This window comes from Sorex fumeus, unplaced genomic scaffold, assembly GCF_029834395.1.
Source record: "Sorex fumeus unplaced genomic scaffold, SorFum_2.1 ptg000010l, whole genome shotgun sequence".
NCBI lineage: Eukaryota > Metazoa > Chordata > Mammalia > Eulipotyphla > Soricidae > Sorex > Sorex fumeus.
In genome coordinates, this window is record NW_026606067.1 from 24500692 (window position 1) to 24523686 (window position 22995).

The 22995-nt window shown below is 52.6% G+C and overlaps 1 protein-coding gene across 1 annotated transcript in view; it reads right to left on the reverse strand.

Moving 5' to 3' along the window:
• The window catches only part of RPS6KC1 (ribosomal protein S6 kinase C1), a 101937-nt gene that overhangs the window by 61617 nt on the left and 17325 nt on the right, over positions 1-22995 (reverse strand). Inside the window, exons 5-6 of the mRNA XM_056110806.1 lie at positions 21807-21900; positions 15806-16168 (exon numbers count right to left, since the gene is read on the reverse strand). Of these exons, the coding sequence (XP_055966781.1) occupies positions 15806-16168; positions 21807-21900 (457 nt within the window). The remainder of the gene's footprint in view (positions 1-15805; positions 16169-21806; positions 21901-22995) is intronic.

Genomic DNA, 22995 nt, shown 5'->3' on the forward strand with positions numbered 1-22995 from the left:
CACTCCTGGCGGGGCGCAGGGCACTATATGGGTGCTGGAAATTGAACTCGGGTTGGCTGCATGCACGCAAGGCAAGCATCCCAGCTGTTGTACTACCTCTCTGCCCATGCTATGCTACCTTTGGCTTTATTTTTTTTTTATATCTGTTTCATTTCAGGTGGGTCTATTACTGCATTGTCCAATTCACTGTCCTTTCTCCCGTAAATAATCTCATCTGTGCTAATCCCATTACTTATTTTTGTTTTGTTGGGTTTTTTTTTGTTTTTTTTTTTTTTTTTGCTTTTTGGGTCACACTCAGCGATGCACAGGGGTTACTCCTGGTTCATGCACTCAGGAATTATTCCTGGCAGTGTTGGGGGACCATATGGGATGTGGGAATCAAACTCAGGTCGGCCGCCTGCAAGGTAAACGCCCTTCCTGCTGTGCTATTGCTCCAGCCCCAATCCCATTACTTTTATTTCTCGTGTCAGACTCTGTAGTTTTCATCTCTATATATTTTTTTTTGTTTTAGGGCATACCCGTTGATACTCAGGGGCTACTCCTCGCTCTGCACTCAGCAATCACTCCTGGCTGTGCTCCAGGGACCATACAGGATGCCAGGAATCAAACCTGGGCTGGCCACATGCAAGACAAGCGCCCTCCCCACTGTATCATGTATCTCCAGCCTCAACAGCTTTCATCTAGAGAAATTCGTTTTGAGTCTTGTGCAAGTCTTCTATGTCCCTTAACTTCTTGACCCTAATAATTTTTTTGTTTTGTTTTTGGTTTAGTTTTTATTTGGGGGCCACACCTGGCAGGACTCACTGCTCTGCACTCCTGCACTCAGGGATCACTCCTGGTGGAGGTTAAGGGGCATACAGGGCCTGGCATCAAAACCAAGTAGGCTGTATGCAAGGCCAGTGGCCTTCCCACTGCACTCTGGCTTCGGCTCATACAAAGCTATGGATTTTACAGCACCTGTCTCAACATCCTGACCTCTGAGTCGGGGCGGCGAGTTTGGATTGACTCACGTTCCCTCCTGAGAGACTGCATCTTCCTATATTTTAATGAATGTTAACTCTGTTACAGGGCCTGCCCCAGCAGGACTCAGAAGGTCGAGGTTCGTTCCCAGCAGTGCCCGGCCTGATGGTGTAGGCCCAGAGCCCAGTGCCCAGAGCTCATACCCAGCAGGGCAGTCACACTGCCCACAAGTGAGGGCGCAGAGGCACGGCCACCCCCCGCAGGCGGAGCCCACAGGCCCACTGGGACCCTGGAGCGCCGCCTCGCACTGTATCCCAGGCCTGCAGAGTGATGCCACGACAGCAAGACAGAGGAGTCGGGGGGCATCTCTGGGCTTCCTTCTGTGAGGCTGGAGTGTCTCCTGGGATGAGCCTGCTCTTCCCTAGGGGGCTGGGCTAGGTCTGAAGTTCATCGTTACTCCACCCCGTGCTGAGCAAACAAGCCTCTTTGGGGTGTTCTGCTCAGGGCCCACGACAGAAGAACACAACGCCCCAGCCCAGTGGGTGCAGCTCTCCTTCACTGGGTGGTCTCCCCACTTCCACCGTTCACTAAGCACTGACTCAATTTCCAGGAACACCATGAAGTTCTGCACAGAGCAGCGAGACTCCCACCCGCCCAAAGAAACAAACATCAGGCAGAGCCCCTGCCCAGTCTTCAAGAAAAGCCCAGGCTCTGCCTTCCGGAATCCTGAGCGGGCAGCCCTGGGGGAACAGCAAGTGGATGACGGGGCAGGTGTTGAAGCAACAGCAGGGAGAAGATGGGCAGGTCCTGGGGTAACGGTGGGAAGACAACGGGGCTGGTCTGGGTTAACAGAGGCAGGGAATTCAGCGGACACCATCCACAGTGCTCGGGAGCGCACAGGCAGGGCCAGGATGGATGAGGGGGCAGGGGAGAGTCAAGCTGGGACTAACAATGGCTTCCCTGGTGAGCCATCTGTCCTGCCACATACGCCCCTCCTCATAGCCAGAGGTAAGGAGAGTCCAAGGACACGCCTAAGCAAATGGGAGGCTGACCAAGGGCAGGTCTGCGGAAAATGCAAGAAGCAGAGGAGACTCGGACAGCTTCCCAAAGGCTTTGGGGATGGCAGAGCATGAAAGACAGCAGGCTCTCTCAAAGCTGGAAGGCAGCCAAAGGTGCTAGAAACAGAGTGGCAGGTATGACATCTAGGAATGCTGACGGCACCGGCAGACCGGGAACAGTAAAGAAATGACACTGGGAAGGGGGCTGGTTTGGGGGCCATGCCCAGAAGTTCGCAGGAGCTGCTTCCAGCTCAGTGCCCGGGGATGAATTCTGCTGGGCTCACGAAGGCATGTCATGCCAGCAATCGAACCCGGGCCTCCTGCAAGCAAACCACATGCTCTGAACTGTAAAGCCATTTCTTGGTCCCCAAGGCAATGACAAGTTTCAGGCTGCTGGTGTCACCGCCTGCTGCTGCCGTCCTCTCTGCCTCCCTGATGCCAGCACCCCTCGGGCCAGCACCCCTTCTGCAGCCCATTCCTCTGTCACTAGCCTACAGGGAACGTGGCCTTGTCATCCCTGCCTCCGACTCCACCCAGAACGAGTCCCTTGCTACCAGCGGCTGGGGCAAAAGCACACCTTGTCTATTAGCGGCACAAGACAGGGCAGCAGGGCCCAGGTACCAAGCCCCATCTGCAACCAACAATCCACTCTGGAATTCTCTTCCTCTCATTTCTGCTCTGTCTGTCCTGGACGTGTGGATCTCCATCCTTCACTGTTCAAGGTGCGTGTAAAGATGGGGTCACCTCTGACCTGAAACGCTCCATACACAGTTCCGACTGCCCTTGAAACTGGGTGAAGGAGCCTCATGCAGGTCAGTTCCCAGCTTCTAAGTACCTGTGACTATGCTGTAAGCAAGAAATAAGTGGCTAATTCCTGCTGAGACTAAGGCAGAATTTAGGAAATTCTAAGATGTCCTGCAAACACAGAGAAGGCAGTCCTGCTTGAGGAAAGCCTCCAGAAGCATTAGGGACCTCAACAAAGGATGCCCAGATCCTGTGTGAAAAGCACTGAAGAGGCAAGGGTGCTGGCCTAAAGTCTCAACAAATCCCAACACACACAAATCTCCCACTAAGCTCTAGCATTAAGGGAGGAAGCGATAACCTAGAGCCAAGAAGACTCTGCCTTTGAGAAATGCCCCCACGGGCAGAAGCACTGACCCCCACAGTGCCCCAGTCCTCCCTAGCGCCTGGAGAAAGTGACTTGATGGTGCCCAAGGGTAAGCATCAGGGACAGGGCAGCCGAGCGGGGGCTGAACCAGCAGCTAGCTAGCCAACAGCCTCCCCGGCTGAGGGACCAAGCACGAGAGAAACAGGAAGCTGTCTGGATGCAGTAAAGGAGTGGCAAGTGGCACTAAGGGGTGTAGGGACAGACTCAGAGTCACCCCTTGGACCTCGATCATGACCCTGAGAGCCTCGTGTCTGATTCCTAATCCACAGAGAAATAAAACTGCAGTTTGTGGGGCTGGAGAGACAGCACAGCAGGTAGGGCGTTTGCCTTGCATGCAGCCGACCCACCCGGGTTCGATTCCCAGCATCCCATATGGTCCCCTGAGCACCGCCAGGAGTGAGTCCTGAGTACAGAGCCAGGAGTAACCCTTGTGCATCGCCGGGTGTGACCTCCCCCCCCAAAAAAAAAAAAACACTGCAGTTTGTGCTGCATATCTGATGTATGAAGGCAGGGAGGCAGGGGAGTCCCAAGGCCTCACAGGGCCCCCAGAGACACTCCTGGGGTGTCTCAGCATGGAGAAGGGGGCCAGCAGGGGAAAGGATGTGAGTCCAGGCAGCTAATGTGAGCGGGTAAAGACAGAACACATGCATGAGAAGCTGCTACGTGACACACTGGAGTCAGCAGGGTCCTGTCATGGGTGTGAGAAGAGCCCAGACAAGACCAAGCCTGAAGTGCTTGTGGGACAGCACCCCGGGATGCCCGAGCCCCACTACTGGCCCTGCAAAGAATGGATGGACTGTGGGAAGAGCGGGGCAGGGACTAGGAGGGTCATGCTCTCTGCACACCCCAACACTGAGGAACCCGGAGCTGCAGGCCTGTCTCTGGGATCAGACTTTCCCCACTCAAAGAGCTTCTTCCAGTTGCTCTCAAACAATTACGGCCTTAGAACAGTCTCACTGTCACTGTCACTGTCCTCCCGTTGTTCATCGATTTGCTCGAGCGGGCCCAGTAACGTCTCCATGGTGAGACTTGTTGTTACTGTGTTTGGCATATTGAATACGTCATGGGGAGCTTGCCAGGCTTTGCCGTGTGGGCGAGATATTCTTGGTAGCTTGCCGGGCTCTCCGAGAGGGGCGGAGGAATTGAACCCGGGTCAGTCGGGTCGGCTGTGCACAAGGCAAAAGCCCTACTGCTGTGCTATCTCTAGAGTGAAGAAGACATTTTTAATTCTAGAACAGAAAGAGCTATGAACTTTTTCAGAGAACAAACATGGTGAGTTGGTTTTACGTTGCCTTTCCACAAAAACTACAGGCCCAAGTTGCAGACTGATGGCCCGGCAGGCAGCTCCCCAAGTGAACGACAGTCACCAGAAAAGCAGACAGAAGGGCCAACACAAGTGCATGACAAACAGGAGTCCTGTGTTCGATCCCTGGCCCTGTCCCATGGGTGACCCCCCCCCCCCAAGCACTCATGCAAGCAGGGCCTGGGTGTGACTCCCAAGCCAAACACGAAAGTCAGACAGTGCTGAAATCGGAAGGCAAGGCAGGGTCTGGCCTCGATGACCAGCATTAGGGGAGACCTGGGAAGCAAAAGCCCACCTGAATCCGGGCAGGAGGAAAGCCGCACTAAGAACAAATGGAGAGAGAACTCTGACAGGACTGTGCCCACACAGCAGGGCAGCGGGTGAGGGTGGCCACACCCATCATCTCAGCTGATGCCAGGCAGAACTTTACACCTATGCATGGTCAGAACTTCCAGAAAACAAGAAGGGTGGGAAATTCAGCCATGGCCGGGCTACTCCCACCCTCTGCCCTTCTCCTGGAGACCATGTCTGATGGTTTGCTTGGGGCTTTTTGTGGAGTTTGGGGATTTGTTTTGTGGTGGTTTTTGTTTTGGGGGTTTTTTCTGGGGGGGGGGAGTTGGGGGTTTCACCCCGTGGTACTCAGGGATCACTTGTGGCAGGGCTCAGGGGCCATACAGGACACAAGGGATCAGACCCAGTTCAACCCGCAACACACAAGGCAAACGCCCTCCCCACTGCACTCTAGCGCTGGGTCTACTCTCTGAGGAGATGTGAAACTGTTCTCCTAAGACACAGAACTCTGACAACCAGTATCACCCCAATCGAATAGATCAAAGCTTCCCCTCAGTCCCAGAACCAGAATGAACACCATTGTGCTCATGCTGCTGGTCACTGCACAGGAGGCCAAGCCAGGGGATGGACAGACAAAGCGATCCAAGAGGGGGCCAGGGAAGCTGCTCTATGGAAAAGCCTTTTATGTGTGAGGAGGGAGGGAAAGAGGGAGGGAAGGAGGGTGGGAGATATGGAGGGAGGGGGAACTCTGAAACCCATGACTTCCAGACCTTTACCAACACGACTGTCTTCCTCCCCTGTGCCTCTACTCAAAAGCCGGCCAGTTCCTCCCCTGCATGTCCTGGCACTGAACAGCAGCAGCCAATGCCCAATTGGCATTCATCAGGATGGACAGACACCAGCTCGCTGAGGCCTGGACACCTGGAACCAACCTACCTGTCCTAAGCTAGCCTACATGCTCAAAAGAAACCGAGAGATAGGCAAGAGTTTGCAGTTTCTCCAGGAACTTGGTTCCTCGTGGAACGGACAAGGAAGGAGGCCAGAACACAATTCAGAAACCCAGAAAACTGGGTTACCTTAGCACACCATGTCACAACTTCTACTACACGTGAACACACCTGAGCTTCCGGGCACAGATGCCCAGGAACAGGGTGAACTATGAGAAAGGGCTGGTCCTGCTGTTTGTGCCATGTCTAGGCTGGTAACCAGACCGTGGCTGCTGAGCTGGGAAGTGATATGGCAAAGTCTCACTGGTCAGAAATATCAACAAGACTGCCCCAAAAAAACAGATACAGGGGGTAGAGAGATAGTACAGCAGCTAAGGTGCTTGCCTTGCATGTGCCTGACCCGGGTTCGATTCCCAGCATTCCATATGGTCCTCTAAGCACTGCCAGGAATAATTCCTGAGTGCAGAGCCAGGTGTAAACCCTGACTATTGCCAGGTGTGCCCCAAAAACAAAACCAAACTAAACAAACAAACAAACAAGAATCCCTTTTAAAGGGCCCGGATACTAGTATAGCAAGTAAGGCGTTTGCCTTGCACATGGCTGTCCTGCACGTGGTTCGGTCCCTGGCACCCCAGCTGGTCGGTCCCCTGTGCACTGCCAGGAGTGACCCCTCAGCATTACCATGTGTGCCCCCATACCCGCCAAAGATAGAGTCAGAAAAATCAGATGCCACAATATCCAGAAGCTGAGATACAGGCAGTAGACTTCAATAAAAAGAAGCACAGCACACAGGGCACTTGCCATGCACGCTGACTACCCCGGTTCAATCCCCAGCATCCCACATGGTCGCCCGAACACTGCCAAGAGTGATCCCTGAGTGCAGAGCCAGGAGCATTGCTGGGAGTGGCCCCAAAAACAAAAAAATAAAAATGAATGAAAGGAAGAGGAAAGAAAGGGGGCAGCAGAGAGAGGAAGAACCTCAGTTTTCCTGTTTTCACAAAACCCCACTTACACCTGCTTCCCCCACCCTAGTGCACGAGCGAAGCTTGTTGTGCGGTCACTCGACAGACAGATGGCTGAAAGAGCAACAGACAGACAGATTGGGGAGACGTAGGGCAGAGCGGAAGGAGAGAGGTCTCAGCATGGGAAAGCCGGGTGAGGCTGGAGATCAGGATGGAGATTCAGACCCTGCGGGAGCCCACTGCCCAGTGAGGCCCCAAGCACACAGCCCACCCACGGAGCTCCCCATTTCCTCTGTTCGGGACAGGGTTCCAGCACGAGCTCGCAGATGTGGCCAGCAGTCACTCTGACACCTGGAGCAAACAGAGAGCCAGTCGCTCCTGCCTCCTCTCCGCACGCACACCCACGGGGCCCGCAGACGGGTGTTCCTGACAGCGCTCGCCATCTGCCAGCTTCCTGCTTTAAATAATCATTCTTGCTAACTAGGTGCCAAGCTTTTAGAATCATTAGATTAGCTGTCTGCACCATCCCAATGTCGGTGTCCTCAGACAAAGCCCAGAAAGACAGGCCACAAAGCAGCTTAGAAGCCAGTTCTGAGGGTTACAAAGAACACTGAGAAGCACCCGTTCTAAGGTGACATTCAGGTTAAGAGACAAAAACTGCTGCAACCAATCAATGATCAATACACGCGCACCGGATATACCACCACACCGCCTGCCACGGTACACCACGCTGAGACCACAACTGAGTCTTCTCAGTGACACACAGGCCGGACTGGACAAAAGGTCAGCAGGGACTGGTCCCTTCCCCTAACAGCCCAAACCCGCAGCTGCCCTGGCTTCTGGGGGTCCTGCCGACTGGCCCCTTCCCCTAACAGCCCAAACCCACAGCTACCCTGGCTTCTGGGGGTCCTGCCGACTGAGCTGGGCCAGCAACTGGGTCGGACCCAGGGAAGAAGGGTGCAGGACCCCGCTCCCAAGGCAAAGCCACTCAGGTGGCAGCTGTGTCCATTCACCCTTCGTCAAGGGGTGCAGGCCTCCTCCTCATTCCCATCCGAGGGGGTGCAGGCCTCTGTGCAACCGTGTGTAAGGGGCCAGGCCTCTGGTGTGTGTGCAGCAGGAGGAAAGGAGGCATTGCGGCGCCTTGCAGCAGCACAGCAGCCTGGAGCACTGAGCAGAAGTAGCCCCTGAGTCACCACTAGGTGGGGCCCAAACACAAAACGAAACCAGAAAACCACCATCACCTCCACCCATCGAACGACTACCAGCTTGTGCTCCAACAGGTACTGCGCACCCCCAGACGGAGATAAACACAAGTGGGACACAGGAACAGCGCATCGGGCTGAGTGCAGCCTGGGTTCGCAGGAGGCGTCACCAGGAATGGCCACACAGACAACCAGAAGTTGTCCTTGAGCACCTCCAGGCCCGGCCTACGAACCAAAGATTAGAAACAAACGCCCTGTGAGCCAGAAATCTCACTTCTGAAATTCAGCCGGCATCCACACGTGCATAATCACAAAAGGGGCAGCGGCGCTCTCTCTCTCCTGCCACTTGCGTTTGGAGGTCTTGGGCCGCTTCCCCCACCCCAGGGAGGCCGATGGCGATGGGCAGGCAAAGGAAGGAACACGGACCAGGCTGGTTGGTGTCAGCTGCAGTTTATTCCATTCCCATCTCTATTCTCCTCTGATTCTCCTCCTGCTTCCCCCCCACCCCCCCCCCCACCCCCAGTGCTACTTCATTCTCCTTCTCCATCTCTCACCAATCTCCTTCTGCCTCCCTCATTCTCCTTCTCCTGGCTCCAGATCCCCCAGCCCCTCTTACAACCTCGTTAAATCCCAAAGCATCAGTGGGTGGGGCTTACACACAGGTGTAAGCCCCACTCAATAGGGGTAAATCCTTCCCTCAGGGAAAGCTGCTTCTAGGACAGATTCTCATCCAGCAAGTCGACTATCCCAGGACTGAAATTCCAACTATGGCTGTTTCTCCTCTCTTTAGTCCAACAAACATATAAACATTCATAATATTAATCATTTTGTACGGATACATTAAGAGACACATTAAGCTTATAGAACTGCTCTCCTGGGGCCATCCTGATCTCAGACTACAGTGCTCAGGCCAGATTAGTCTTCTGTAGGATAACATTGTCACAGGGAGCTTATGTTTATCAGTTTCACCCATCACAGTGCTCCCTAGTCACTCCCATTCTTCTGTTTATCTGTAAACTCTTCTGTGTGCTCTCCTCCCCAGCCAGTTAAATCACCTTTTCTCCCCAATCAGATTCTGTTAGCTTGTAAGATCAGACCCTTCTAAAGACACTGAACTTGTAAGTTATGTCCTTTGCATAGTTTACCTTAAAGCAATGTCCTTTCTGTATGGACACAGGAAGACAGTTAATATTATGCTTTTTAACTTGGGAGTTGATTGACTCCAAATAATATTTGCTCCTGGGCATCTGCTTTCTTGACTCAGTTGCTCTTAGTTCGTAGCACCCCAAAAGTAGGGTCCCGACGACGGACTGAATAGACCTAGGGCAAGCTGTGAGCTACCCTGGCATAAAAATGGGCCAGCCAAAGCGCCATGATACTCAACTACAAGTTGCGAGCATGATCATAGACAAATGCTGTCACAATCCAAAAGTAACAAGACTAGGAGGCTGCTGGGGTTAGGAAGACTAACCTGGCCTGAGGACTGTGGTCTGGAATATATAGTAAGATGTCCTTAAGAAGAACCAAACTTTCAAGTTTTTATCTCTTACTGTGCTCATACAGTATGAATAGTAGAAGTAGATTTAAGTTGATTACTAGCTGAGGGGGCTGGAGCGATAGCACAGTGGGTAGGATAGCACAGTGGGTAGGGTGTTTGCCTTGCATGCGGCTGACATGGCAGACCTGAGTTCGATTCCTCCACCCCTCTCGGAGAGCCCAGCAAGCTAGCGAGAGTATCTCGCCCACACGGCAAAGCCTGGCAAGCTCCCCGTGACGTATTTGATATGCCAATCACAGTAACAACAAGTCTCACCATGGAGACATTACTGGGCCCGCTCAGCAAATGATGAACAACAGCTGAGGAAAGAACACACCCTTGTTGGGATCCCACCCTTGAGCTGATCTCTTAGTAATCTGGAGTAATCTCTTTAGATGAGATTTCATCCTTGAGTTAACCTCCTGGAGGAGTGGTCTTACCTCTCTTTGTTGATTTGTTAATGTTCAACCCACCTTTGTGTCACCGCCTTATGTGATTACTATATAAACTAAGACTGTAAGAGGGAGGGCAGAGTCAGATAGAGAGGACAGAAGAGAGTAAAGGGGAAACAAGGAGAATGAAAGGGGGCTCGGGCTCGAGAGAGAGAGAGAGTGGAGATTGGAATAAACTACAATTGATTCTGACCAGCCAGGCACTCATTCCTTCCTTCGCCTACCTATCACCATCGGCCTCTCCAGGGCGGGGGAAGTGGCCCAAGACCACCAAACACAGGTGGCAAGAGAGACAGAGCGCTGCCGGCCTTTTGAAAACACACACAGTCTTGGGGGTATGGTGCTGCCAGCAGGTCAATCTGTATCTGTGAGGCGAGTGCATCAGCAGCCAAATGGCGCCTTCAGACTTCTAGATCCCCCAAAACTGCTGCTGTGCCTTTGGCCAGAGCCCAACAACTTGGAGCCAAGTTTACCACGAAAGCAAACAGCCAAAAGTTAGGTATGTGGGAGACAAACCCACGAACCACCTGCGGCTCAGCTATATACTTGGAGGCATGGCCTCTCTGGTTCCTGATAGAACGAACTGCTTAACGGCCATGACCCCAGAGACTCAGAAACAAATCTCGAAACCCAGCGGCTTTTGGTAGAAATGGGTCCAGTCCCTGCAGCAGGTTACAGGCGCTGGGCCACCCCAGGCGGAAATAGGGTTTGTGCCTTGGCCTATTCCCCCTGACGGCTTGGTGGCTGCCATCCTCCAGAGGCAATTGGACAGTCAGGTTTGGGCCCGCAGTGACGAGACACGCGGGACCTCACGGGATAGAGGTGAAGCCGGCCCCTTCCTCCCCACTCCAATGAGACATCGAGTCGCCACCCACGAAAGGCCTCCCTGGCTCCTGATCAAGCTGCTTAATGGCCATGATCACAGAGACTCAGAAACAATCTTGAAACCCAGCGGCTTTTGACAGAAATGCGTCTGGACCCCACAGTAGGTTACTTCACTGGGCCACCCCAGGGGGGAAAGGGTGCTGTCCCTCCGCCTGCTCCCCCTTGGCGGCTTGGTGACCGCCATCTGCCAGAGGCCACTGGACAGTCAGATCTGGGCCCGCAGTGACAAGACATGTGGGGTCTCACGGGATGGGGGTAGAGCCAGCCCTTTCCTCCCCATCCCAACGAGACCCCGAGTTGCTACCCATGAACGACCTCTCTGGCTCCTGATCAAGCCATTTAATGCCATGATCCAAGAGACTCAGAAACAAATCTCGAAACCCAGCAGCTTTTGGCAGAAATGGGTCCAGTACCTACAGTAGGTTACAGGCACTGGGCCACCGCAGGTGGGAATAGGTTTCGTGCCTTGGCCTGTTCCCCCTGGCGGCTCAGTGGCCGCCATCCTCCAGTGGCCACTGGACAGTCAGGTTTGGGCCCACAGTGACAAGACACGTGGGACCTCACGGGATGGGGTGGAGCCGGCCCTTCCCCCGCACCCCAACGAGACCCTGAGTTGCCGCCAACAACCGGCCTCTATGGCTCCTGATCAAGCTGTTTAATGGCCATGATCCCAGAGACTCAAACAAATCGCAGAACCCAGGAGCTTTTGGCAGAAATGCATCCAGTCTCTGCAGTAGGTTACCGGAACTGGGCCACCCCAGATGGGAATAGGTTTCATGCCTTGGCCTGTTCCCCCTGGCGGCCCAGTGGACATCAACCTCCAGAGGTCACTGACAGTCAAGTTTGGGCCCGCAGTGATGAGATACATGGTGCCTCATGGGATGGGGGTGGAGCTAGCCCTTTCCTCCCCGTCCCAATGAGACCCTGAGTCGCTGCCCATGAACGGCCTCTCTGGCTCCTGATCAAGCTACTTAATGGCCATGATCCAAGAGACTCAGGAACAAATCTCGGAACCCAGCAGGTTTTGGCAGAAATCCCTCCAGATTTAATTGTTAAAATTTCGGAATTTCAAAATCACGTGGCCACTACTGCAGCCGCATGATATCATATGTTATTCATAACCAGCAATAGGAAACAAATTGTCTACTGTTGCCTTTTCAGCAGATCTGAGTGTTGGGGTAAAATCCCAAATAATAATGGTGGGTCTGGTGTCAAAATATTGAATGTGATCAAAGTAGAGAGAGAGTAACGTGGAAATCATCTGCCCCACAGGTTGGGGGAGGGTGTGGGATGGGGGTATACTGGGGTTTTTGAAGGTGGAGAACAGGCACTGGTGAAGGCATGGGTGTTTCATTGTATGACCGAGACTTAAACCCGAAAGCTTTGTAACTGCTCTCACGGTGATTCAATAAATAAAATTATAAAAAATTTTTTAAAAAAAGTAAGATGGAGTTCATGCCCAATTCAATCAGCTAATCAGTGGCTGAATAAATAGCAGTACTCCTACATTTAAAAAGTAAGTAAAAAGTAAGTAAAGTAAAGGCCCTCCCGTTGATCATCGATTTGCTCGAGCGGGCCCAGTAACGTCTCCATTGGAGACTTTGCTGTTACTGTGTCTGGCATATCGAATACTCTCGGTAGCTTGCCGGGCTCTCCGAGAGGGGCGGAGGAATCGAACTCAGGTCGGCCATGTTGGCTGCGTGCAAGGCAGACGCCCTACCCGCTGTGCTATCGCTCCAGCCCCACATTTCTTACTTTAATAAGAAACCCCACACACTCCATTGGCTGGAGACAAAAAAGAAAAGAAAAAAAAAAAAGAAAACACACAGTCTTTCCTATCCCCAGCAGGGTTCTAATCTTGTCATTACTTTTGGATCATGACAGCATTTGTCCATGACCATGCTCTCAACTTATAGTTGAGTATCGTGGTGCTTTTGCCTGGCCCATTTCGATGCCAGGTTAGCTCACAGCTTGCCCTCGGTCCATTCAGTCCCTCGTCGGGACCCTGCTTTGGGGTGCTAGGAACTAAGGGCAACTGAGTAGAGAAAGCTGATGCCTGGGAGTATGGGTTATTTGGAGACAATTTACTCCCAAGTTACAAAAGCATAATATTAACTGTCTTCCTTTGGCCATACAAAAAGAACTCTGCTTTAAAGTAAACTATTCAAAAGATATAAGGAAAGGAGAAAGGCAATATTAACTTACAATACAAGTTCACGTGTCCTAGAAAGATCTGACCTTACAAGTTAACAGAATTTGATTAAGGTAAAAGCTGATTAACTGGTTGGGGAAGAGAGCATAAAAGTTACAGATAAGCACAGAGGAACGGGAGTGACTCGGGAGCACTGTGATGGGTATAACCCAATAAACATAAGTTCCTTGTGGCAAAGGAGAAAGGACAAACCAATTTTATCTTACACACAAGCTCCCTGCTGGCCACAGCAGCACTTACAACAGCCCAGATGTGGTGACCACTGAAGCCTACCAACATGTGTGCAGAGAAAGGGGGTATGTCCTTCCACAGCAGGAGGACACGGGAGACTCTGTCCCAGGCACTGTACCGCGAGCTGTGTCCAGGCAGAGGGGGTAAGAAACTTCCCTATCCAAGACTGGACCCTGAGTTAGGACGCGGGCTTCAAGGTTAGGAGGTGAGACAGTGGCCAAGGGCAACAGGCTTCCATAAGTCAGTGCACTAGGGACAGAATTCAGACTCTGCTATGGGGGAACGTGGAAAATTCTTGCCACCAGGACAAACAATGGGAGGGAGGACTGCTGACAAGTTTACTGCAAGCCACGGTGGGAATCATGTCATGGTCTGCAAATATGCCCAAGCTAGACGCAGTGCATTGGATGTCATTGCAATAGCACCTTGATAACAATGGGAAGATTCTGGAAAAGAAGAGCCATTCCCCAGTCTGCTGGGTAGTGACTAACCCCCTCCCAACAAAATCAGCCCTTTCCTTGTATCTGACCCAAGGACCCCATGTGCAGCTGAAGCTTGGCTGAGAACCAGAATGCAGGGACTGTAGACTGCACAAACTGTATGAATAAGAAACCATCAAATAATAAACAACAGAAGACTAGAAATAATGAGTCATATAGAAATAATGAGTCTAACCAACTAACTAGGAATAATGAGTCTAATTCTCTGGATCAGACAACAAATCAGCAATAAAAATCACTCCAGGGCTGGGCAAGTGGCTGTGTAGCGCAGCATGTGGTCTGACTGCGTCCCCCCTCCCCGCCCAACACACACGGTACTTTTTTTTTGCTTTGCTTTTTTTTGGGTCACACCCAGCAATGTTCAGGGGTTACTCCTGGCTCTGCACTCAGGAATCACTCCTGGCAGTGCTGGGGGACCATATGGATGCTGGGAATCGAACCCGAGTTGGCCGCATGCAAGGCAAACGCCCTCCCCGCTGTGCTATCACTCCAGCCCCACATTTCTTACTTTAATAAGAAACCCAACACACACTCCAGTGGCGGAGACAGCTCTGAACAAAGGCGCAGTGCTGGCACGCAGTCAACCCTGGTCTGTCATCACCACGCAGACCTCTGAGCACTGAGTTTTTCTAGGTGTGGCCCTGACATCCCAAGCATACTGCCTCCCTGGTCCCTCCCACTGAACCCCAGGCTGACCCAGAACTGCCAGGAGGATTCCAGGCCTCCTGAGCACCACTTAGGAGCCCTCTCCCCCAGAGAGAAAAGCAGAGCCACCCAGTTTGGCACCGAGCTCTGGTGGTAATATGCTCCACCATCACAGTCTGCAAAGTTCATGGTATTATTTGCTGATATGCAGTCATAATTTCCATTTTGAAGAAAAATTTTTGTTTTTCTGGTGCCATCAAGTGGTAACACTCTGAAGTGTTCTAAGATTAAATCCATGTGTCTTTCAGACAGGGAGAAAAAAAAACACTATGAGCCAGAGCAATAGTACAGTGGGTAGGGCACTGGCCTTGCATATGGTTAACCAAGTTTGATCCCCGGCATCCCATGTGGTACCCAGAGCCCCAGGAATGATCCTTGAGTGTAGAGCCAGAAGAAAGTCCTGAGTACTGCCAGGTAAGGTCGAAAAACAAAACCACAATATGTTTTGTTTATGCAAATAAAGTACTAGTGATATTTCAGGAAAGGGGAAACTATAAGAGCAAATTGTTTGCAATCACTCAGCATGCCTAACCTGAACTCCCGATGCAAGCTGAGAACAGGGGACATTTCTGGTCCAGGCAACATGTCAGGCCGGACGGACAGGGCCCGGTGAATCGGGGAGGAGAAGGCAGGGGACAGCCTCTGGACAGATGCCTCACGCCCTCAGATAAGACTGTCCAGGAGAGTACATAAGTGTTGAAGTGCTCCACTCTGCCTCCCAGGGAAAAAAAAAAATGGCTCCTGCACAAATATGGGTGCTGGGAAACTGGTAGCCGAGCACCCCTGCAGCCAGCCAGCAGCAGAGACTCTGCACCCTAGGACAGATGAGGAGCAGGGCGGGAGTGATAGCACAGCGGGTAGAGCGTTTGCCTTGCACGTAGCCGAACAGGGTTCGATTCCCAGCATCCCATATGGTCCCCTGAGCACCGCCAGAAGTAATTCCTGAGTGCAGAGCCAGGAGTGAACCCCGTGCATCGCCAGGTGGGACCCAAAAAGCGAAAGAGAGAGAGAGATGAGGAGCAGGTCCAGCCTGGCCCTTGCAAGTCTGAAAGGTTCTGGGGTCACTGGAGGAATGCAGGGGCGTCTGGAAATGCTCTGGAGAAGCCTGAGCATACTCACACACCCACTCCTCTTCACAAAGACGCTCACTCCCAGGCACACATGGGTCTTTACCCTGCTCCTGTTAATGAACTGCTCAAGACAGAAAGCCAAGTCTCTGAGATGCCATCTTCCACCCCCAAAACAGAAAGCACACAGGCACAGAGGTCCAGATCCCTCCACGGGGCTTTCACACGGCATCATAAACAAAACTAAAGGGATTTGGGGTCGACTCTTTCCCCACGGGCCAACCTAAGAACACGCCAGAACCGGTCAACAGACATGAGACTGTACCTTGAACCCCTTCTAGCAGCGAATCCACCCCCTTCCTGTAGAGGCAGGAAGCGGCCTCATAGTCCTCGTCCTCCTCCTTCCTCAGAGCCAGCTTTATGAATTCTCCCGCTCTGTCCAAGTAATCTCTCCTGCCAAGTCTGGGCCTGAAGCTTCCAGGAAAGAGGCTCCGAGTCACCCGCTCCTCTTCCACTCTGCCGTGTTCACTGTCAGCAGCCACAGGCCCCAGCCCTGCGGACTCCATGGGAAGATGGGGCCCTGGCGTTCTCCTGGGAGAGTTCTGACCGGAAGCCATTCCATCATCTGTCTCGGCCAGGGAGTCGGCATCGACTGTGAGGGACAGCAGGTCACTGTCGCTGGAGAAACCTGCAGAGCCCACACAACAGGGAAGAGCCATTAGCCATTAGTGGTCACTGGAAGCACAAGCCAGGCCAGGACAGTGCCCTGTGGGCTGTCCAGTCAGGAGAGGAGTCCCTCAGCTCTGCCTCGCTCCAGGGCACTGGAAACAGCTCCTGCCACGACTGTCAAACCACACGAGTCTGTGTCCAACCTCACCCTCCTCAACAGCTGGCCAACGGCAGGAAGCCAAGGCAGCCCTCCGGCGTGGCGGCAGTCTGGCCTCAGCTCCACTGTGGTCCCACACGTGGTTCCCAGCATCAACCAACACACCCATCGCAAGAGATCCCACCCCAGCACCACTGGGCACGGCCATGGAGGCGCCCAGAACACCATGGGTGTCTCTGGGCCCTGCACTGAACCCCCGATGTCAGCTAACACAGAGCCCCCCACCCCCAGCCCACTGAGCACCGCTTGGGCTTCCCCCTACCCAGAAAAGAAAGAAAAAACCTTCAAATTTGTTGAGTGTATCCTAAAGGGATCCCAATACAGGACTGAGAGCTCCCAGGGTGACACCTAGTGGCCATTCACACTAATTACTACTTTAACTTTAAATTGGGGTTGGCGGAGGTGGTCTTTGCAGCAGCGCTCAGGGCTTACTCCTGGTTCTGCACCGTTGAGATCCCTTCTGGTGGGGCTCAGGGGACCATATGGGGTGCTAAGGATCGAACCCAGGTCAGCTGCGCACAAGGCAAAAACCCTATTCTCTGAAGTACTCTCCAGCCATGTGTACAGTTTCAAGCACCAGCTTTTTTTTTTTTTTTTTTTATTTATTGAATCACTGTGGGAAAGGTTACAAAGCCTTCAGGTTTATGTCTCAGTCATGCAAATATCAAACACATTTCCCTTTACCAACACTCATCTTCTACCATGAAGAACCCCAATAAAACCCCACCCCCCCCACCCCTCCCCGTCCCTGTGAGGCAGATGAACTCTAGTTAACACTCCATCTGCTTTGATTAGATTCACCTTTCCAATAAAAGATTCACCACTATTATCTAGAGTTTACCCCCCCCCCCCAAATCAGACATGCTGAAAAAGCATTGTGAAGTGATTTGCTTTCTACAGCTGGGTTCAAGAATTAAATGTTGGTTTTGGATTTCTGCTATTTTACCTATCGACCCTGGAAGATTTCTACTGAAAGTCAGATAGTTAAGAAATTGGTTTCTGAAGCACCAGCTTTTTTCTCTGATGTGCCCCTCCAGCTGAAGATCTCCAGAACCAGCCACCACCATGCTGAGACCACTCTCCACAGGCATGAAGGTACCGGCAGAGGAACAAAGGCATGCGGGTTCCGGGGCTGAAATCTCCAAGCCTGCTCGGATCGGGGCTGAGCATCCTCCACCCAGATCCTCCATATTCCAGTAGGCGGGGGTCACACCCACCCCCTGGCGCCGTGTAATCCCATCAGCGGCCAAGACCCAGAGACTATAAAACCCAGCTCCAGGAAGCGTGGCCGCGAATCATCTTATCTCATTCTTGCTTTGGACAACCTGGCAGGCTACCAAATGTAACCTGCCTACACGGCAGAGTCTGGCAAACTCCCCGTGGCGTACCCAATATGCCAACAATGATAGGTGTCATTCTCCTAACCCTGAATGAGCTTTGATATGGCACTTTAAAAAAAAAAATCTCAGGGCTATGACAAAGGAGACGTTACTGGGGCCTGCTCGAGGCAATCGACGAACAACAGGATGGTCGTGATTGTGATCGTGCCCCTCCAAAGCTGCAGAGGGAGTCAGGTGGCACCTCAGCCAGGTGAGATGCAAGGAAGGGCCAGACTCAACCCCTGGGAAGCCCATCTGCAGCCCAGCAGCCTACAGTCGGCAAGAAGGATGCAGAGCATGAGGCTCAGATCCCAGGAAGCCCCTGGACACTCTGGACTGGAACAGCCCTCCAGAGAGAGAACGGGCATCAGCCGCTGACAGATGGGCCAGGGGATCATTTTAAAATTCTTATTTAAAAAAAAAATGTTAGCAACTAATGAAATCTTTCATCTTTGATAAAGATTTATCAAAGTAGTTTGAGTTCTCTGGACTAAGAAGACTAAGAAACCCGCCTGTCATTTGAAAAACATAAAGCGAAGGCCAGAGAAATAGTACAAGGTCAGTTAAGGATCTTGCCTTGCACACAGCTGATCTCCGTTTGATCCCTGATACTCCATATGGTCCCCCGAGCCCTGCCAGGAGCCATCCCTGAGCACAGAGCCAGGAGTAAGTCCTGAGCACTGCCAGGTGTGGCCCATAAACAAAACACCCACAAAACCAGCTTTAACACTTGCATCTGAAGGTCTGAAGGTATTTTAAGGTCTGCTGGCCGCATGTTTATGGCATGAGGACAATAAAGACCACCCAGGCTCAGCCCTGCCCTCCACAGAGAGTGCCAGGCCACCTGGCACCGCAGGTCTCATCTGAACCAGGCCCACCACCTCCCTCGGCCTGTAGATCATGGCCTGCCTCGGGTTCCTGCCACTGGCAAACAGAGCCCAGGTGCGAGCCATGAAGCCACCTGCAAAACTCCAAGCAGAACATGTGCTCGCAGGGGCTGTTTGGAGTGGATCGCTGCCTCCCACATTGGCTGGCACCCCGAACCTCCGACTCCTGCACCGTACCTTTCACCTGTCGCTCCCTGCATCCTGTCCCCAAGGGTCTGGCTGTGCTCTCTGGCCTCTGCTCCTCAAGCTGGCTCAGGGCCTGGAGAACATCCTGTGACAAAGTCAACCGCCAACTGCCCGAGTGCTGGACACGCTGCCCGTTTCCCTCACAGAGCAGCAAAGCCACAGGCGCCTGGATCGGGAGGGGCCGGGGCTGCGGCCCTGCAGACGCCTCGCTGGCAGAAAAGCTCCTGGAGGGAGTGAGCAAGCCGCATGCTGTGAGCGATGGTGCAAAGGGCAGAGTCACACTGCACGCAGACGCCCGGCCAAGCCCAGCCCCGCACACCGCGGCACGCACCGGCAGGGACCAAAAGCCACACAAAGCCCGTGGCACTGACGCACCCCTCGTCTCCAGTGCTCAGGCACTCGGCCACCCTTCAGAGAGACGAGCAGCCGGCCACACCAACGCACAAACAAACAGCCGTCAGCTTGGCCTTTCCTGCAACCCTGCACAGCTGCAGAGCAGAGTTCAAGGAAGAAATTTTCAAAATATTTTTTTTTAACGTAGGTCAGTCCAGGTACTCGAGTTCAGGGAGGCAAACTCCAGGCCACAGGAGATAGGGGATGGGCAGGTCCCTCTCATCCCCACCCCATGGGACCCTGGCGGTCACGCCCACAAACTTAAGCTCCTTCCTTAGCGGCCATGATCAAGAGACACACAAAAGAATCTCCAAGCCAAGCAAGCTGCAGAGACTTCTCCAGACCCTAATTATCTAAAATTTCAGAACTCCAGGAGCACGAGGCCACTCTCACAGCCGCGCAACATCTCATGCTATTCATAACAAGCAATACAAAAGAGAGTATGGAGGAGACTGTCTGCCTTAGAGGCAGGGGGAGGAGTGGGATGGGGGGACACTAGGGACCTTGGTGGTGGAAGATGTGCACTGGTGGAGGGTTGGGTGAAACTCAAACAGGAAAGCCTTGTATCTCACGGTGATCAAAAAATAATAATAAAATTAACATTCTGAATAAAAAAAAGTCATGTGGAGTTCATGGTCAATTCAATCAGCTTAATCGATAGCTAATAAATGGCAGTATTTCTACTTTAAAAAAAAAGTAGGGTCAGAGTGTGGCATTCCTCTTGCACACCCCAGTCAACCTGGGTTCAACCCCCAGCATCCCATATAGTCCCCCAAGCACCACCAAGAGTGATTTCTGGGTGCAGTCAGGAGTAACCCTTGGGCACCACCAGGTGCGGCTGAAAAATAAACCAAGAAATAAAAGCCAAGAAATAAAGGGCTCCCGCTGTCTCCGGAGGACATCCCCACACAGCACACTCACACTGGCCACTCGGAGGACTCGGCTTTCTTCTTCTTTGGGCCACATCCAGCAGTGCTCAGAGATCACTCCTGGGGCTCAGGGAACCAACAGTGGTCTCGTTTGCTGAACCTGGGTCGGCCATATACAAGTGCCCCACCCACTGTGCCATCGCTCCACTTCAAGTCTGCGGAAGCTGCCATGAAGAGCAAGGAAAGGACCAGGGCAAAGCACAGCAGGGGGTCGCCTGCCTTGCATGCGACCCGGGCTTGACAGGGGAGCGGCTGCTCCCCTGCTGCTGCGCAGCTCTGGGCCGGGACCCTGTGGCCCCAATCCAGTCCACTAGGACCGACGCTGCTGTGGTAGGAAGAGACACTCCTCTCCCAGGACCTCATGCAGGAAAGGGAGAGGAGGAGCCGCCATCCCAGGCTGAGAGACAGCACGGAGGGCACCGCCCTCAAGTGCAGCCCTCGAGGGCCACCAGCCTCACAGCCAGCCAGGCAGCGGGAGGGGTGGCCAGGCACGGCACTGGTTGGGAGGCCCCAGGAGAAACAGTGTCTGATCTGTGACTTTTACACGGACAGACTGAAGCCTCCCCAGACAAACCTGTTTTTTTTGTTTGGGGGCCATACCTAGTGGTGCTCCCAGATGGGAGCCTGGGACCCCCATGTGCCAGGCACATGCTCCATGCTCCAGCCCTGAGCCCTAGTCCCTGAACTACCCACTGGTGGAGAGGTGGAGAGGAACCACACCCAGTGCTGCTCAGGAGTGACCCCGGGGGGGGGGGGGGGGGGGCATGTCTCAGGACATCGTATGTTGCGCCGGGGACGGAACCAGATCTTTGCCACCACAGCCACATACAAGGTAAGAATCTCACCTCCCACTGCAGCTCTCCAGCCCTTCAAATCATCCAGTTTTTGTTGTCTGTTTTTGTTTTGCTTTGTTTGGAGGGGGAAGATCAACACCCAGCAATGCTTAGTACTCCTGGCTCAGCACTCAGGATTTGATCCTAGTAGTTCTCGGGTGGACCATATGGGATGCTGGGGATCAGACCCGGGTCAACTGTGTGCAAGGCAAATGCACACAGTTACCCACTGTACTATTACTCCTCTGACCCCTCAAAATCATCTGTTTATAAAGATACCTGCAGGACTGGATCCATAGGACAGAGGGTATAGTTTCCCTACTAGCCAATACAAACGCCAAAGACTCACTAATCCTTCTTCTTTTTATTTTTTTTTTTGCCTTTTGGGTCACACCCAGCAATGCACAGGGGTTACTCCTGGTTCATGCACTCAGGAATTACTCCTGGCGGTGCTTAGGGGACCGTATGGGATGCTGGGAATCGAACCCGGGTTGGGCAGCGTTTAAGGCAAATGCCCTACCCGCTGTGCTATCACTTCAGCCCCTCACTAATCCTTCTTTTGTCAAATGGAAGTTGCTGAAAATCGCAGGATTAACCATTAATTTCTCACATCACTAAGAAAGAAAAAAGTCATTGTGACCTATTACAAGATACCACATCCCCAATTTCACATTATGTCAAATTTCACATGTTAAATTTCACATATGTTAGAATGTGAAAAGAAAAAAAACTACTACCAAACCCCTATATTCATCAACTTTCTGCAATGAACATGTGACTGACATTCTTCTTTCTACATCACAATCATTCAAAGGAAACGGGAAACCTCCTACCTTCCGTGCTGCACTCAGCAAAACTGTCAGTCAGGGAGTCCAGGCAAGCATCCGAGGGACCGATCAACTCAGAGCCATCATGAATCACCCCGCCCTAGAGAAGAGCGCAGTGACCACATTACATGAGAAAACAAGGACTTGGGGGCTGGAGAGATAGCACAGCGGGTGGGCATTTGCCTTCCACGCGGTCGACCCAGGTTCAATTCCCAGCATCCCATATGGCCCGAGCACCGCCAGGAGTAATTCCTGACTGCATGAGCCAGGAGTAACCCCTGTGCATCGCCGGTACAAAAAAAGGAAGAAAAAAAAAAAAGGTCTGCATGCACAAGAGCCAGGAAACAGACGATCCTTCCACAAACCCAGAAATGACCGCTTTTCTAGAACCAACAGGGGATCATCCCATGTAACACATGCCCACCCCAAGGCAAGGTGTTCAGAGCAGGGGAGGTACCCGTGCAGGGCGGAGGCTCCCAGGAAAATTAGACTCTGAACCATTTTTCAGTCAACCTAAACTGCTTTAAACAGTCCATTGTTAAAAAAATAATAATAAATGTTCAATAGGAATCATACCGTGCCTGTAGTGAGATGTGGCTTTTTATGTATTACTTTGAGTCTACAAAGCACTCATTTAGAAAAAGGCAGAAAAGGGAAAACACACCAGGCCAAGCACGCCCTTGGGTTTCAGGGTGACCAGCCATGCTAATTAGGGACCGGTGATGGGCCCAGCAGGGAGAGAGTGCATTCACTAAATCAAAAAGCAGCTCATGTCAGCCTCTCAGGTCACCTCAGAAGTTCTGGAGAGGCTGGAGACACTCCAGGGCTGCAGCACAAGCACTGCACACAGGAGTCCTGAGTTCCAGTCATAGAGCCAAGCACCACCAAGAAGCACTGAGCGCTGCCAGGTGTGCCTCTCATAAAGGAAAAGTACTTCGAGTTTGAGAACCACTTGAATGCAACGTAGGTCGGTCCTCCCTTTGTTCATCAATCTGCTCGAGTGGGCACCAGTAACGTCTCCATCATGAGACGTTGTTACTGTGTTTGGCATATCGAATACATCATGGGGAGCTTGCCAGGCTTTGCCGTGCGGACGAGACACTCTCGGTAACTTGCCAAGCTCTCTGAGAGGGGCGATGGAATCGAACCCGGGTCAGCCCGGGTCAACTATGCGCAAGGCAAATGCCCTACCGGC